Source organism: Nerophis ophidion, linkage group LG06, assembly GCF_033978795.1.
Source record: "Nerophis ophidion isolate RoL-2023_Sa linkage group LG06, RoL_Noph_v1.0, whole genome shotgun sequence".
Lineage (NCBI taxonomy): Eukaryota > Metazoa > Chordata > Actinopteri > Syngnathiformes > Syngnathidae > Nerophis > Nerophis ophidion.
Window position 1 is genome coordinate 21,760,618 of NC_084616.1, and position 16,551 is coordinate 21,777,168.

A 16,551-nucleotide genomic window follows, 5' to 3' on the forward strand; every position below is an offset into this window, starting at 1 on the left:
ACATGTTGTTTGTTTTATTCCATTTACATGTTGTAACTATTCTTCTAATGTTATTTTATCAAAATGAGATCAACTATTTTGGAGGGCAGTATCAGCCGTATATACAGTCGTATCTGTGTTAATGGAACCCAGTTGTAGCTGGGACGTATTGTCTTTAATCTACTTTCTAATGAGTTCAATTTTCTTATTAAAGAATTTCATAATGTCATCTGCCGAGTGGGTGGAGCTACTGGAAGGAGTCCCTTGTTGGGTTAGCGATGCTACCGTACTATACAGAAATTTCGGATCGTTTATATTAAGGCGGATGGGATTTGAGTAATATTTAGCTTTAGCTAAGGTAAGCATGCGTTTACAAGTTATTAAACTATCACTCCATGCTTGATGGTAAACCTCAAGTTTAGTCGCGCGCCATTTGCGTTCCAGCTTTCTACATGATCATTTCTGAGCTCTAGTTTCTTCTGTAAACCATGGGGTATGCCTTTTTGGAGCTTTTTTTTTTAACTTAGTGAGGTTATCAATAGAGCCCACATAATTTGGGAATGGTGCTATTACCGAGGGCAGTAGGCCAGCAAGGGTTGTCGTTGTGGCAGCATTAATATAGCTATAGCAGTTATTATTATTATTAGCCTGCCAAACATGAGTCTGAACCTCGAATTTTATAAGGTAATGATCGGACATTACTTTAGTACACGGGAGTACCATAACTTTGGAAACGGTGATACCCCTGACAAGCACTAAGTCTAACGTATTACCGTTACAATGCGTGGGTTCATTTATTTGTGTAAGACCACAGCTATCAATTATAGTCTGGAGGGCCACGCACGGTGGGTCCGATGGGGTATTCATATGGATAATAAAGTCCCCGTTATAATTATATTATCGGCGTGCGTCACTAGATCAGCAACAAACTCTGACAATTCATTGAAAAAGTCCGAATAGGGCCCTGGGGGGCAGTAGATAACAGCCAGGTACAGAGGCAGCAGCGGTGTGACAGACCTCATAGTGAGCACCTCAAAGGATTTATATTTATTATTTAGGTTAGGACTAAGGTTAAAGTTTTCGTTGTATATTAGTGCAACCCCCCCCCACACACCTTTTAAGGGGACGGGCAATATGCGCATTCGTATAGTTAGGAGGAGATGCCTCATTTAGTGCAAAAATGTCGTCTTGTTTAAGCCAGGTTTCGCTGAGACCGATGACGTAAGATTGTTGTCTCCAATGACTTCATTAACTAATAACGTTTTGGGAGACAATGATCTTATGTTTAAAAAGCCCATATTATAGTATGTAGTGGGCTGTTTTAAGGAGTTTTTGATCAAATGATCCGTAGTAGCACTATTAATAATGTTGCGTTTATTATGCGTAGTGCACTTAAAATAATTACGACCATATCTAGGAATGGATGTGACGGGAATTTTCCGATTGTTTGCTTGGTGCTGCGATAAACTGAACGCATTATAATTTCCCACCTTAGTAGAGCGCATGTCCAACTCTGACACCGTCATAGCAGAAAAAAACTTGTTCTAACTTCACTGACTCCTCACCCAGACTAGTAGGCTCATTAGTAGGGATGTTTTGGAGAAATGAAAAAAGTCAGGAGGCTGCAGTTTATGTCGTCTTTGAGCAGAGGGTGCTGCCACGAGCCCCTTTATAAAGGTGGTCATGTGGACAGTAGTTCCAACTGCAGTCAGAGCAGAGAGGAGAGCCTAATTAGTTGAACATGATTCATGTTGATGAGCCAGTCAATAGATTGTGTTTGCTCGTCAATGTCACAACCCTCCATCAAATGGGATTTTCTAACATTTAACAATGCACAACAAATTGTTTAAATTTAAAGGACATTTGACAGTTTATTTCAAATCCTGAATCTTCATATATATTAACACAGATACGACTGTATATACGGCGGATACTGCAAATATCCAATATAGTTTCTCTCGTTTTGATACTACACGGTTTGCCCACATTTGAGGTCCTCTCCAAGGTTCTCATATTAATCATTGTCACTGGCGTCCCACTGGGTGTGAATTCTACTTGCCCACTAGGTGTGAGTTTTCCTTGCCCTTATGTGGGTTCTTCCGAGGATGTCGCAGTCGTAGTGGTTTGTACAGTCCTTTGAGACATTTGTGATTTAGGGCTATATAAATAAACATTGATTGATTGATTGATTCATTCATTCATTTGCTGCAGCTGTACTCACCAGCACACTTGTGTTTCTTACACTAGTACTTAGAAGAGAATCTTTCACCACACATACTGCAACTCAACACTTTCTCTCTACTGTGTATTATTGTATGTGCATTCAAAGTGTCCCTTTGTGTAAAACCTTTACCACATACCGAACAGATAAAAGTTTTTTCTCCAGTGTGTATTCTTGTGTGTCTTACCAAATTTGTCTTCTGGGTGAATCTTTTACTACATTATGAGCAAATGAACGTTTTTTCTCCGGTGTGTGTTCTCACGTGTACTTTCAACTCATGACTTTTTGTAAAACCTTTACCACACTCTGAACATGAAAACGTTTTTTCTCTCATGTGTATTATCATGTGTGTTTTCAACGTACCACTTTCCATAAAACCCTTACCACATTCTGAACATGAAAAAGTTTTTTCTCCCGTGTGTTTTCTCATGTGTACTTTCAGATCACCTCTTTGAACAAAACCTTTACCACATACTGAACATGAAAAAGGCTTTTTCTCCAGTGTGTGTTTTCATGTGTAAATTCAACACATTTTTTCGTCCAAATATTCACGGTGGCAGAGGGGTTAGTGCGTCTGCCTCACAATACGAAGGTCCTGCAGTCCTGGGTTCAAATCCAGGCTCGGGATCTTTCTGTGTAGAGTTTGCATGTTCTCCCCGTGAATGCGTGGGTTCCCTCCGGGTACTCCGGCTTCCTCCCACTTCCAAAGACATGCACCTGGGGATAGGTTGATTGGCAACACTAAATGGTCCCTAGTGTGTGAATGTGAGTGTGAATGTTGTCTGTCTATCTGTGTTGGCCCTGCGATGAGGTGGCGACTTGTCCAGGGTGTACCCCGCCTTCCGCCCGATTGTAGCTGAGATAGGCGCCAGCGCCTCCCGCGACCCCGAAAGTGAATAAGCGGTAGAAAATGGATGGATGGATGGATGAACAGGAAAAAGAGTTTTCTCCAGTGTGTATTCTCATGTGTTTGGATTACCACGGCAACTAAAAGTTTTGTCACAGTGAGAACATGTCAAGTGTGTGTTGTCAGTGTGACATGTCTTATCATCTTTTGAGGTTTCATCATCATTGTCAGGGGAGTGAGACGTGTCGTCACTATCATATAGTGGAGCTATCTTAGCAATCTTATAAGATCTTGTCTGCTTGTGATCCTCCACAGTGGTCTCCATCAGCCTCTGTTGTCATGTGTTGAGTTGAGCTGCTGCTTGGGGAATCCTTTACTTTGTGTATATATATATATATATATATATATATATATATATATATATATATATATATATATATATATATATATATATGTATGATTTTTCCCACACATACATATTGCGTTCTACCACAGTATCGAACACTATTCTCTGGATAATCCAATCAAGACATGTATATATATATATATATATATATATATATATATATATATATATATATATGAAATACTTGAGTTGGTGAATTATACTCCTCCCCTCTTAACTACGTACCCCCCCCCCCCCCCCCCCCGCCCCAACCACGCCTCCGTCCCACCCCCGACCCGGTCGGATATATATATATATATATATATATATATATATATATATATATGTATATATATATATATATATATCCACTCTGACTAATGTATCCGGATACAAACAATTATCAACGGTGTTTACTCTATTAAACGTCCTACATGTGTACCGTGGAACAAATGTTCGCCAAACACGTGTTTCACGGGGACAATAGTGAATGGTGCACACTTGCTTCACCAAGCCACAGAACAAAAAGTCACATTTAAGAGTTGCTGGTGTAACAATTGGAAGAACATATTTGACATCCCTCTTGTACATGCGGCTAATGAGGTAATATAAATGATACATATTTTTTATACTATTTCTGTTATTTACCTGATATGTTGTTCGAAGCCAACGTGCTAGCATTAGCCCGCTAACAGGCCTATGTAGAAAATGTAAGCGTTTTTTGAGGAGTGTATTTTATATTTTCTCTATGAGAATTACATCCATCCATTTTCTACCACTTGTCCCTTTTGGGGTCGCTGGAGCCTATCCCAGCTGCATTCGGGCGGTAGGCGGCGTACACCCTGGACAAGTCGCCGCATCGCAGGCTGTATGAGAATTGTATTGACTTCTTTAATACTTCAACTGCTTTTTTGCTGTTTCGTACAGTCATGCTTAACATCATTAAATATTTGTTACTAGAAAGGAATGGACGTAATTGAAGTCTGGAATACTCGGTGACGTGCGGTGAACTAAACACCAGGTGAGGCATACACAATTTTATCTTTGCTTTTAACAAAATAAATCAAGTATTGTGAGTGCATTTTACCTTTCTGTATTTGTATCATCTGAAGCAGCAATAGCTATCCTCCATGAAAACATACTTTGTATGACCGCATTTATTTGGTCTTAAAAGCCTACTGAAATTAGATTTTCTTATTTAATTTTTGCTGAAAGGATTTAGTAGAGAACATCGACGATAAAGTTTGCAACTTTTGGTGCTGATAAAAAAGCCTTGCCTTTACCGGAAGTCGCAGGCGATGGCGTCACAAGGGTGAGGGCTCCTCACGTCCTCACGTTGTTCATAACGGGAGCCTCCAGCAACAAGAGCTATTCGGACCGAGAAAACTCTAATTTCCCCATTAATTTGAACGAGGATGAAAGATTCGTGGATGATGATATTGACAGCGAAGGACTAGAAAAAAATAAATAAATAAAAAATAAAGTTAAAAAAAAAGGCGATTGCATTGGGACAGATTCAGATGTTTTTAGACACATTTACTAGGATAATTCTGGGAAATCCCTTATCTTTTTATTGTGTTGCTAGTGTCTTAGTGAGATTAAATAGTTCCTGATGGTCGGAGGGGTGTGTCCACGGGTGTGTTGAGGCCAGTGTCTGAGGGAAGTCACAGCAGATACAAGGACGGCGCAAACTCCACAGATCTCCAGTAAGAGGCGACTTTTTAACAAAATGTTCTCTCCGAAACTTGCCGGCTTTACCACTCTGATCCATAGTAAAGCTTCACCTCCGGGAATTTTAAACAAGGAATCACCGTGTGTTTGTGTGGCTAAAGGCTAAAGTTTCCCAACTCCATCTTTTTGCTTTGACTTCTCCATTATTAATTGAACAAATTGCAAAAGATTCAGCAACACAGATGTCCAGAATACTGTTTAATTGCGCGATGAAAAGAGACGACTTTAGCCGCAAATGGTGCTGTGCTAATGTTTCCTGACAGTCGGTGACATCACGCGCACGCTTCATCATTCCGCGACGTTTTCAACAAGAAACTCCTCGGGAATTGCAATTTGGTAAACTAAAACGGCGGTATCGGCATGTGTTGCAATGTTAATATTTCATCATTGATATATAAACTATCAGACTGCGTGGTCAGTAGTAGTGGGTTTCAGTAGGCCTTTAAAGTCCAGTTTCATCTTGGATACAGTATATAGTCCTCCATATTGGCAGAAACATTCATTTAATTCAATTTCATTCCAAGAAACAATATTTTTGCATCCGACAAAAAACACCCGAAAATGCTGGCTTACTCTAATAAAAATGCCATGGTTGTTTTAAATACAGTTAAAAAATCAAATAAAATTAAAAAAATCCTGGCTTCCGCTGGAGAGACCTGTGTCTGTTAGCTTGAGCGCCCCCACTTCTCCCAGTGTGGCGAGTTGGAGTACTGCTGAGGCGTTGAACTGCAAGTTGACAATATATCGCCCCCTACCCTGAAGCAGAGGTACTTGCTGCCTCAAGACCTGCCTTTTCCACGTGGCAACAAGCATGTGCCCCCTCGCACGCACACGCCCATTACACACTGTGTTTAGCCGTGGAGGCACTGCCTGTGTCTGCCTCACTTCTCATCTTCTGCATTGTTTTGATCAGGAAACATGGTATTTCCACGATTTTGACCATGAACATTTTTTAAATATACAAGAACCACACCAAAATCACATAGAAAGCATAAACCAAAAGAAGAATATGTCTCAAAGGGCTGCACAAGCCACAACAATATCTTCGGCTCAGATCCCACATCAGGGCAAGAAAAAACTCAACCCAATGAGATAACAATGAGAAACCTTGGACGAGACCGCGTGGATGAATGGTGCAGTGGACGTCGAGTGGATCTAACATAATATTGTGAGAGGGTCTGATGGGGTATTCATATGGATACTAAAGTCCCACATTATAATTATATTGTCGACGTGAGTCTTTAGATCAGCGACAAACTCTGAGAATTCACTGATAAAGTTTGAATTGAGCCCAGGGAGGCGGTAGAGAGGAAGCGGTGCGACAGACCTCATAGTAAGCAACTCAAATAATTTATATTTATTACTTAGGGTAGGGTTAAAGTTAAGGTTTTCATTGTACATTAGTGCGACCCGCCCACAAAAAATGTGTCTGGTGTGAACCAGGTTTCGCCGAGACCAATGACGTTAAGATTGTTGTTTCTAATGCCCTCATTAACTAATAACGTTTTGGGAGACAATGATATTATGTTTAAAAAGCCCATATTGTAGGTAGTGGGCTGTTTTAAATATTTTTTGTTAAAGTTATCCGCAGTAGTAATATTAAAAATGTTGTTGTTTTTTTTTTTTTTTGCATAGTGTGCTTTAACTAATATCTAGGAATTGATATCATGGGAATCTACAGATATTTTGCTTGGTGCTGCGATACACTGAACGTGTCATAATTTGCCACCTCCGTGAATGCATGTCCACCTCTGGCACAGTCACTGCAGTAAAAACATGATGTGAGTTCTGTATTATTCTTGGAGAAATGCTATGTGTCCAGGTATTTTCCAGCCTGGCGCTAGCTAGTTCTAGCTTAACTGACTCCTCACCCGGACTAACAGACACTGTAATTGCCTGCGACCGGGCTTGCTATAGTGTAGTTAGTCAAGTGTGATTCAAACAATAATCTATGTTCCTAGACAAGATGATGGCACCTTCCTGGTTAGGGTGAAGGCCGTCCTTCATCAACAAGCCCGGTTTGCCCCAGAAAGAGGGCCAAACGGTTAATTTTGATCAATAATTAATGAAAATGTAGAAAACAAGATCAATTACACATTTAATAGTAATCAATACATTATGATTATTCCATGTGTAGAAGAACATCAACACAACTTCTGTCGGACCACTTGGAATACATTATATTTGAAAGTCTAAAAAATATTTGGCACATCTGAGTTAAGGTTTGTGTTGTCTTGCAGACGTCCACCAGATGAATGGTCGTCAAGAAGAATGTCCCCTTCAGCAGCAGGGTGGGGCTTCTCTTTGAGGCAGGAGGATCCACAGCCTCCCCACATTAAAGAGGAAGAGGAGGATCTCTGGGTTACTCGGGGGGGAGAGTGTTTTCCAGGGCAGGAGGTGGCTGATCTCATCAAGTTTCCACTGACTGTTGTCTCTGTTAAGTCTGAATACCATGAAGACAAACCACCTGAGTCCTCACACCTTCATCACAGTCCAAGTAAGCACAACATCCAGATGTCATCCAATACAATGTTTGTAAAATCTGATTTTCATCCAGGGTCCTACATTCTCTCTCAGGATGGAAATATACTTGCTTTTTAACATGACCATTCTCTTTTTTGTGCATGCTGTATAGTATAAAAAACTGCTAGTACAAGGCGGCTAACATTACAGGTAATTGGAGTACACTATTGTGCCCATAACGCCCTCTAACAAAACATCCAAAAATCACCAACAATACTCCTATTTACTCGTAGTGACCTGTATATTAACCAAGTAATAGCAGCATTGTAATTGCAGGGGTTCCCACACAGTCATTTATTTGTGGCGGCCCGTCACGAAAGAATTACGGCTGCCACAAAAAAATAAAGATAAATAAATAAAACATTTTTTTTCTTTTTTCTTTTTTATTCTGCTTTTGACTCGCTCGACCGCTCATAAAAGCAATGGGACTCTGTCTGTGAATGGAGTAGTTACATATTATATAAATATGTAAATATTATATAAATATGTACATAAAGTGTTCTAATTATATTCCAACTCCGCGTTCTTCCTGGTCATCGCCGCCACTGCCACCAACCACATCCACTGATGACTGGTGGTAAGTCCAGCGAGACATCAATGTTGCAGACATCCTAACAAGAGATGCAGCTCCAGAGGACCTCCAAAAGGATTCTGTATGGCAGAATGGACCTGCATTTCTAAAGCTGCCTGTGGAAGAGTGGTCGAAAATGTCTGCCAAAGAAGATGCTGCCTAGGCCAGAGAAGGAATTAACAAACTCCAAAGGAAATCCTCCGCAGCAGCACTGACCAGATCACAGGTAAAGAAAGACGGATGCAGTGCGCCATCTACTGGACCAAGTAATTGAACAGAAATCACAGGCAAAAGAGACCATGATGCTCCACAAGGCACCAAAGATGGAAAAGAGCCCAAGACTAAAACCCAAAGACAACCGGCTGAATCTGCATTGAAAGAATTGATTGACTAATATTAGGAAGTTCAGCAGCCTAACCAAGGTGATCAGAGTTGTTGCCTGGGTATGGAGAGCTGCAATACAATGGAAAAGAGTATTGGGGGAATAAAAACCCTACCCACAAGTAAGCCAAAGTGGGAGAGACTTTCGTCAGAAGACATCAAGTCCAGAGCCAAACAAGCTGAATCGGAATCTGTCTATCGTGTCCCAATTCTAAAATAACTACTATCCCTTCCTAACACAAGCTGTACTTACAATAAGTGAGTATAAAGATTCACAGAGAGACCTCTTCCTTGCAGCTCAAGAAGGTGCATCCTTCCAAGACACCACCCTCAACAGACTTGCTGTATACGAAGATGCAGAGACTGGACTCTTGGTCTGTGGAGGAAGATTTCAGATCTTTAATGATGACAAAACTGCTGTACCAATCTCACCTTGTGATGGGTGGATATCCTCTCTTCTGGCACAACAAGCTCACAATGCAAACCATGAAGAAAAAGCAGGTACACTCTTGCGTATGAGGAAGAAAGCATGGGTCATAAAAGGCCGAAAACTGGTTCAGAAGATTGTAGATAGCTGTGTGACATGCAGAAAGGCCAGAGCTAAAAAATGCCAACAAATCATGAGTGACCTCCCATCCGAGCGGACAACACCAGCCAGACTATTTCAATACACAACAGTGGATCTGTTTGGCCTTTACGAAGTGAAGGATGAGGTGAAGAAGAAAACAAGGCTCAAGGTATGGGGGTAGTCTTCTGCTGCATGGCATCAAGAGCTCTACACGCAGATGTCGTAAGTGACCAGTCATCTGAAGGTTTCCTGTTGGCCTACAAGAGATTCACAGCACCGAGGGGACGTTCAAAGGATATGTGGTCAGACCCTGGAAAAAACTTTTTGGGTGCCAGACCTTCCCTTAACAAACTGTGTGCCTTTCTGGTGCAGCTGGAAACATTCAAAGTTAAGAATGAAGCCTCCAAGCATGGAGCTGGAAACTTCACCCCGCCGACTCCCCTACCAGGAATGGAGCTGCACAGGCTGCTGTACGCACAGTGAACTGGCTCTGAAAAACCTCTGAGGAGACAGGTGCTTAACCTGTAGTAAGTTCAAAACCTTCCTCTACATGACTGCTAACCTCGCCAATGAGAGACCCACAGGTGGCAGGACTCGAAGCAGTGAAAACTGTGTTAACTACAAACCCCGTTTCCATATGAGTTGGGAAATTGTGTTAGATGTAAATATAAACAGAATACAATGATTTGCAAACCATTTTCAACCCATATTCAGTTAAATATGCTACAAAGACAACATATTTGATGTTCAAACTGATAAACATTATTTTTTTTGCAAATAATCATTAACTTTAGAATTTGATGCCAGCAACACGTGACAAAGAAGTTGGGAAAGGTGGCAATAAATACTGATAAAGTTGAGGAATGCTCATCAAACACTTATATGGAGCATCCCACAGGTGTGCAGGCTAATTGGGAATAGTTGGGTGCCATGATTGGGTATAAAAGCAGCTTCCTTGAAATGCTAAGTAATTCACAAACAAGGATGGGGTGAGGGTCAACACTTAGTAAGCAAATTGTCGAACAGTTTAAGAACAACATTTCTCAACGAGCTATTGCAAGTAATTTAGGGATTTTACCATCTACGGTCCGTAAAATCATTAAAAAGTTCAGAGAATCTGGAGAAATCTCTGCACGTAAGCGATGATATTACGGACTTTTGAGCCCTCAGGCGGTACTGCATCAAAAACCAAAATCAGTGTGTAAAGGATATCACCACACGGGCTTCGGAACACTTCATAAAACCACTGTCAGTAACTACAGTTGGTCACTACATCTGTAAATGCAAGTTAAAACTCTACTATGCAAAGCCAAACCCATTTATCAACAATATCCTGAAACGCTGCCGGCTTGGCTGGGCCCGAGCTCACCTAAGATGGACTGATGAGAAATGGAAAGGTGTTCTGTGGTCTGACGAGTCCACATTTCAAATTATATTTGGAAACAGAGGATATGGTGTCCTCCAGAACAAAGAGGAAAATAACCATTCGGGTTGTTATAGGCGCAAAAGTCAAAAGCCAGCATCTGTGATGGTATGGGGGTGTTTAGGGCCCAAGGCATGGGTAACTTACACATCTGTGAAGGCACCATTAATCCTGAAAGGTCCATACAGGTTTTGGAGCAACATATGTTGTCATCCAAGCAACATTATCATGGTCGCCCCTGCTTATTTCAGCAAAAAAAGTGTTACAACAGCGTGGCTTCGTAAAAAAAGAGTGCGGGTGCTTTCCTGGCCCGCCTGCAGTCCAGACCTGTCTCACATCAAAAATTTGTGGCGCATTATGAAGCGTAAAATAGACAGCGGAGACCCCGGACTGTTGAACGACTGAAGCTCTACATAAAACAAGAATGTGAAAGAATTCCACTTTCAAAGCTTCAACAATTAATTTCCTCAATTCCCAAACATTTATTTAGTGTTGTTAAAAAAAATGTGATGTAACAAAATGGTGAACATGTCCTTTCCCAACTAATTTGGCACGTGTTGCAGCCAAGAAATTGTAAGTTAATTATTATTTGTAAAATAAGGAATAAAGTTTATGAGTTTGAACATCAAATATGTTGTCTTTGTAGTGCATTCAACTGAATATGGGTTGAAAAGTATTTGCAAATCCTTTTTTTTTTGTTTATATTTCCATCTAACACAATATCCCAACTCATATGGAAACAGGGTTTGTATATCAGCCCAAATTCTCTTTTGCTTGGGAGAGCAGGACCCAGGGGAGACTTGGGAAGCTTTGAATTTCAAGGTTACCCTTACAAAAGGCTAAGAGCCATTCAAACTGAAGTTGACCGGTTCTGCAGGAAGTGGAGTCAGTTGGCGGGGCCTAATCTATTCATCAGAAGTAAGTGGCATACAACAAACAGGAATGCAGCAACAGGAGACATCGTCTGGCTGGCCGACCAAAATACATTGAGGGGTTAATATGAACTTGCCAGAGTCGTCAGTGTCGACACTGACAAAAAGGGCGTCGACAGAAATGTACATGTCCGAACCTTCCCCAGTTACTTTGTCTCAACTGTGAAATCTGATTGAAGAGGGTCAGCAAAGAAAACCCAAACAAAAATCCCTTTTTCAATTCTGCACAGAGATGTATGACATATCATTGTTCCAATACCTGTAGAAGAACAAATATAAACATCAACCTTGAAGAACTCGTGTGACCTCTCTGGGTTCAAGAACCGAGACGTCGAGTGGGAGGTGTCACATCAACTAACAGAACACAGAAGTCATTCAGTATCATTTCAAATTATCTACTTGTACCCCTTCAGACCTGCAGGGGGCAGAAAAACACAATACGCCACATCACAATTCACCAAACTTCCTGTCAGTTGGCAGGGACGGCCATTTTGCCTACAGACCAGCATGTGGGCTTTGAGAACAAAGAAGGACGAACCTGTTTATGAAACAAACAAAAGCTTAAAAAAAGCAAGCAACTAGAAAAACAAACCCAAAGAGACTCCTCAGTTCCTGGTCATACACAACACGTCATCAACTGTCAAGTTGTCTTTAACTTTCCCAGTTCCTTTCCCCAACTTGAAAAGGCCCTTTTGAAGTTGGGGCAAAGAACTGGGGATTTAAACTCAACTTGACATGTATTGTTCTATTTTAGTCAGGAGAAAGAGGTTGTTAAATAGTAGGGGTGTAACGGTACGTGTATTTGTATTGAACCGTTTCAGTACGGGAGTTCCGGTTCGGTGCGGAGGAGTACCGAACGAGTTCAACACGAACATATGAAGTAGCCACCTAAGCTAAAGTCTTAACAAGCTGCTCCGCTCTGTTCTGCCTCTGTCTCCTACACAGCACCCTGCATTGTCCCTCCCACACAACCATCTGATTGGTTACAACCGTAGCGATAACAAGCCAATCAGCAGTGCGTATTCAGAGCGCATCTAGTCAGCGCTTCAGCGTCGAGCAGATATGTGTTTAGCAGGTGAGCAACGGATTCTCCCCAAGTTATACTAAACACTTCCAAGTCAACTACTTTCTAAACATCACTATGAGCCCGTTGACCTTCTAGAAACAACCTGCCGTTTAGCTCACGCGCAGTCCTGGCTTGAGGTGAAGGCTAGTTAGCTTTTAGCGTAACGGTAGCTCATTTTTGCGGTGTGTGTGTGTGTGTGTGTGTGTGTGTGTGTGTGTGTGTGTGTGTGTGTGTGTGTGTGTGTGTGTGTTACGGACAGTGTTCATTGAGCTGTGTTGAAGCAGCAAAAAAGGACATGTTAAATGAAGAGTTTCTGTCTCTGATAGTGTATATAATAATGTAAGTGCATCATAAAGCCTACATGAACTCCATGGTGTTCAGGGATGAATAGTCTCTCCTATTGCTATTGTGCTATTTTTCAGCTATAGTTACATTAATCATTAGTAATCTAGCAGCCTAGTTTTGAATGGCAGGGTCCCTGCTATCACATGTTGATACAAATATAACATTTACATTATAAAAAATCAACTACAGGCTTCCCCAATGCTGTAATAAATTAAGCATGATGAGTTGACTTGAAACTATTTAATGTTGCACTTTTTATATGCAGAAGAAAAGTTGTGTCATTTTATTTCACCTAAGCAACAATTTGAGGCAGTTTAATGTGGATTAACGTGGGCAGAATTATTATAGTGTTCCCAATGTTCTCTGGCGCCCCCGGGCGACGTGCCATAACTGAGAAACCCCAAGTCGTGGATGTGGCAAACAAGAGGAAAAGAGGTTATTTATTTACCAAATTTGTTTACAAATTTGGTAAATAAATAACCAAAAAATGTATATTTGTTTTTTTTTTTACTGTACCAAAAATAAACCGAACCGTGACCTCTAAACCGAGGTACGTACCGAACCGAAATTTTTGTGTACCGTTACACCCCTATTAAATAGTGAACATTAAATTGTCAGCACAAGGATCTGCTAATGTGTTTACATGGTCCAAGTTCCTACAATACAGCCAAATCACTTAAATACTTTTAAATGTGTGTATCAGTTCAAAACCAAGAATATGGTGTCGTTCCAGGGCCCAATTAGGACTGGTGCCCACAATTAAATAGTCCTGCTGTAAACAGTAATGTTGTGCAATGTAGCTCATTTACGATATAAATGATATCAAACGAGCTGACAAATTAGCTATTATCGTGATTCAAAGCGTTGATGACACATTCTAGCTGCGTCTGCAAATTTAAGAGCGACAAGCAGCTGAGATAGGCGCCAGTGCCCCCCGCGTCCCCGAAAGGGAATAAGCGGTAGAAAATGGATGGATGGAAGCAAACAAACACGTCTTCGACCTTCATGTAATGCAGAATTCTTGCTTGCGAGCTAACGTCCCCCCACAGTGTAAAGCCACTTCTAAGTCAGCAATCCTCGTCTCCATGGTGACAAATGAACTATGTTCTTTCAAGGACGATATGCTAACTGCTAACAGGAAGCTAGAGTGTTTGAATGTAAACAAAGGTGGGCAGATTGATTTGAATATGGACAATAACGATACCTTTTGATTTTTGTCCTTGTTGTTTACAAACTCAGGAAATAAGTCCATGGACACAGGAGGACTTTAAAAGTAAAAAAACTAAAGGATTTAAACCAGAACCCATAGTGGAAAAAGCGTTTATATTTTTAGTTTGTCTGATTTATAATTGTGATCAAAATTGAATCATTCGATGATTTTGAAAAGATGAAGTATCAGTATCAGCGTTAGTATGACCGATACCGCCCCTGTAACTGCTTGGTGTCGGATCCAAACCCAGATTCTTGGTGTCACCCAAAACTAATGCAAAGTATCAAACGGAAGAATAAGTACATTTTAACTGAAGTGTAGATAGAACCATAAAGTAGCAAGTAGATTAATAATAGTTCAAATAAATAATTGTGGAAATTGTGAAAAATGTTACTGCATACTTAAGCACCTAAATTAGGAGGCTTTGTAACTCCTTTTCAAATGTTTTTATTAGTAATTCTATATTAGATATTATCGCAAAATACATTTTAGGCCATGTGGCCCATATTTAGTAAAAAGTTCCCCCGTCTTAGCTAGTTTTTATTTTCCTGTGAATAATGTAAAAGATCTGCGTGATTGTCCGCCACAGAGATTTCGTGAAAGTTCATACAATTACTTGGTTTGCTTAAAGGCCTACTGAAATGAGATGTTCTTATTTAAACGGGAATAGCAGGTCCATTCTATGTGTCATACTTGATCATTTCGCGATATTGCCATATTTTTGCTGAAAGTATTTAGTAGAGAACATCGATGATAAAGTTCGCAACTTTTGGTCGCTAATATAAAAGCCCTGCCTTTACCGAAAGTATGTGCGTGTGAAGTCACGAGTTGCAGGGCTCCACACATATTCACATTGTTTTTAATGGGAGCCACCAGCAGTAAAAGCAATTCGGACCGAGAAACGACAATTTCCCATTAATTTGAGCGAGGATGAAAGATTTGTGAATTAGGATATTGATAGTGAAGGACAAGAAAAAATAATAAATAAATAAAAACTAAAAAGCGACGGGTCCGGGCGGGGGCAGTGTGATCGTTTCTAGTGTAATTAGACACATTTACTAGGATAATTCTGGAAGATCCCTTATCTGCTTATTGTTTTAATAGTGTTTTAGTGAGATTGTAAAGACATACCTCGAGGTCGGATGGCTGCGGTGAACACGCAGTGTCTCAGAAGGAAGCCGAGGAGCCAAGCTCACAGCTGCCTCTTTTGACAGCTGCTGCAGGACGACGAATAATCCAATGATGTCTCCGGTAAGATATATATCACAATTTTCCCATCCAAAAACATGCTGGTTGACGTAGAGAAAACATGTTCGCTTGACCGCTCCGCTTCACAACAAACAAAGAAACGCCGGCTGTGTGTCGGTGCTAACGACAGCTGCAATCCACCGCTTTCCACCAACAGCATTGTTCTTTATGGTCTCCATTAATAAATGGACAAATTGCAAAAGATTCAGCAAAACAGATGTCCAGAATACTGTGTAATTATGCGATTAAAGCAGACGACTTTTAGCCGCTAGTGGTGCAGCGCTAATGTTTCCTGACAGTCTGTGACATCACGCGCACGCGTCATCATTCCGCGACGTTTTCAACAAAAAACTTGCGGGAAATTTAAAATTGCAATTTAGTAAACTAAAAAGGCCGTATTGGCATGTGTTGCAATGTTAATATTTCATCATTGATATATAAACTATCAGACTGCGTGGTCGGTAGTAGTGGGTTTCAGTAGGCCTTTAAGTACATGTAAACGTACTAAATGCATTGTGTGACTGAGAAAAGCTGGATGTTTCTCAAACATTTGTCTTCTCGTGTCTCGCAGACAACTGTGAAGAATATCTTCTCCCTGAGCAACAGGAGTGGAGCTTAAGGATGGGGAAGGAGGAGCCACAGCCTTCCCACATTAAAGAAGAAGAGGAGGACCCACAGCCTTCCCACATTAAAGAAGAAGAGGAGGAACATAGCATCAGTCAGGAGGGAAACCATCTTGAATGGTCGGAGGATTTCCCGGTGATTGGTGTTATTGTGAAGAGTGAAGATGATGAGGTCAAAGGTGAAAGTGAGGAGAAGAGAGAGGCGGAGCCTCCAAGCAGCAGCTCAACTCAACACATGACAACAGAAGCTGATGGAGACCACTGTGGAGGATCACAAGCAGACAAGATCTTAGCTCCACTATCAGATAGTGACAACACAACGTCTCACTCTCCTGACACTGATGATGAAGACTCTAAAGATAAGACATGTCACACTGACAACACACGCTTTACATGTTCTCACTGTGACAAAATGTTTAAATACTGTGGTAATCTAAAAGTACACATGAAAATACACACTGGAGAAAAACCTTTTACCTGCTCAGAATGTGGTAAAAG

General features: G+C 40.9%; 2 protein-coding genes across 18 annotated transcripts in view; one reads left to right on the forward strand and one right to left on the reverse strand.

Annotated features, from left to right (window-relative positions):
* LOC133554370 (zinc finger protein 180-like) overlaps positions 1-16,551 on the reverse strand; it is a 130,523-nt gene that overhangs the window by 85,651 nt on the left and 28,321 nt on the right. The window lies entirely within an intron of this gene.
* Positions 3,881-16,551, forward strand: part of LOC133554377 (zinc finger protein 37-like) — an 18,731-nt gene continuing 6,060 nt past the window's right edge. The window contains exons 1-5 of one of the 17 annotated variants that reach the window (XR_009807104.1): positions 3,881-4,035; positions 4,393-4,453; positions 7,404-7,660; positions 12,507-12,636; positions 16,002-16,551. The exon at positions 16,002-16,551 is cut by the window's right edge and continues 616 nt beyond it. Coding sequence is in view for 14 of the 17 variants with exons in the window: in XM_061903053.1 (XP_061759037.1) it covers positions 7,435-7,660; positions 16,002-16,551 (776 nt within the window). In the remaining 3 variants the exon portion in view is untranslated. Of the gene's footprint in view, positions 4,036-4,185; positions 4,312-4,392; positions 4,454-7,403; positions 7,661-7,720; positions 8,048-12,506; positions 12,637-16,001 lie in introns of those variants that run through there. The other 16 variants (XM_061903055.1, XM_061903063.1, XM_061903054.1 and 13 more) reach the window with 16 other exon arrangements.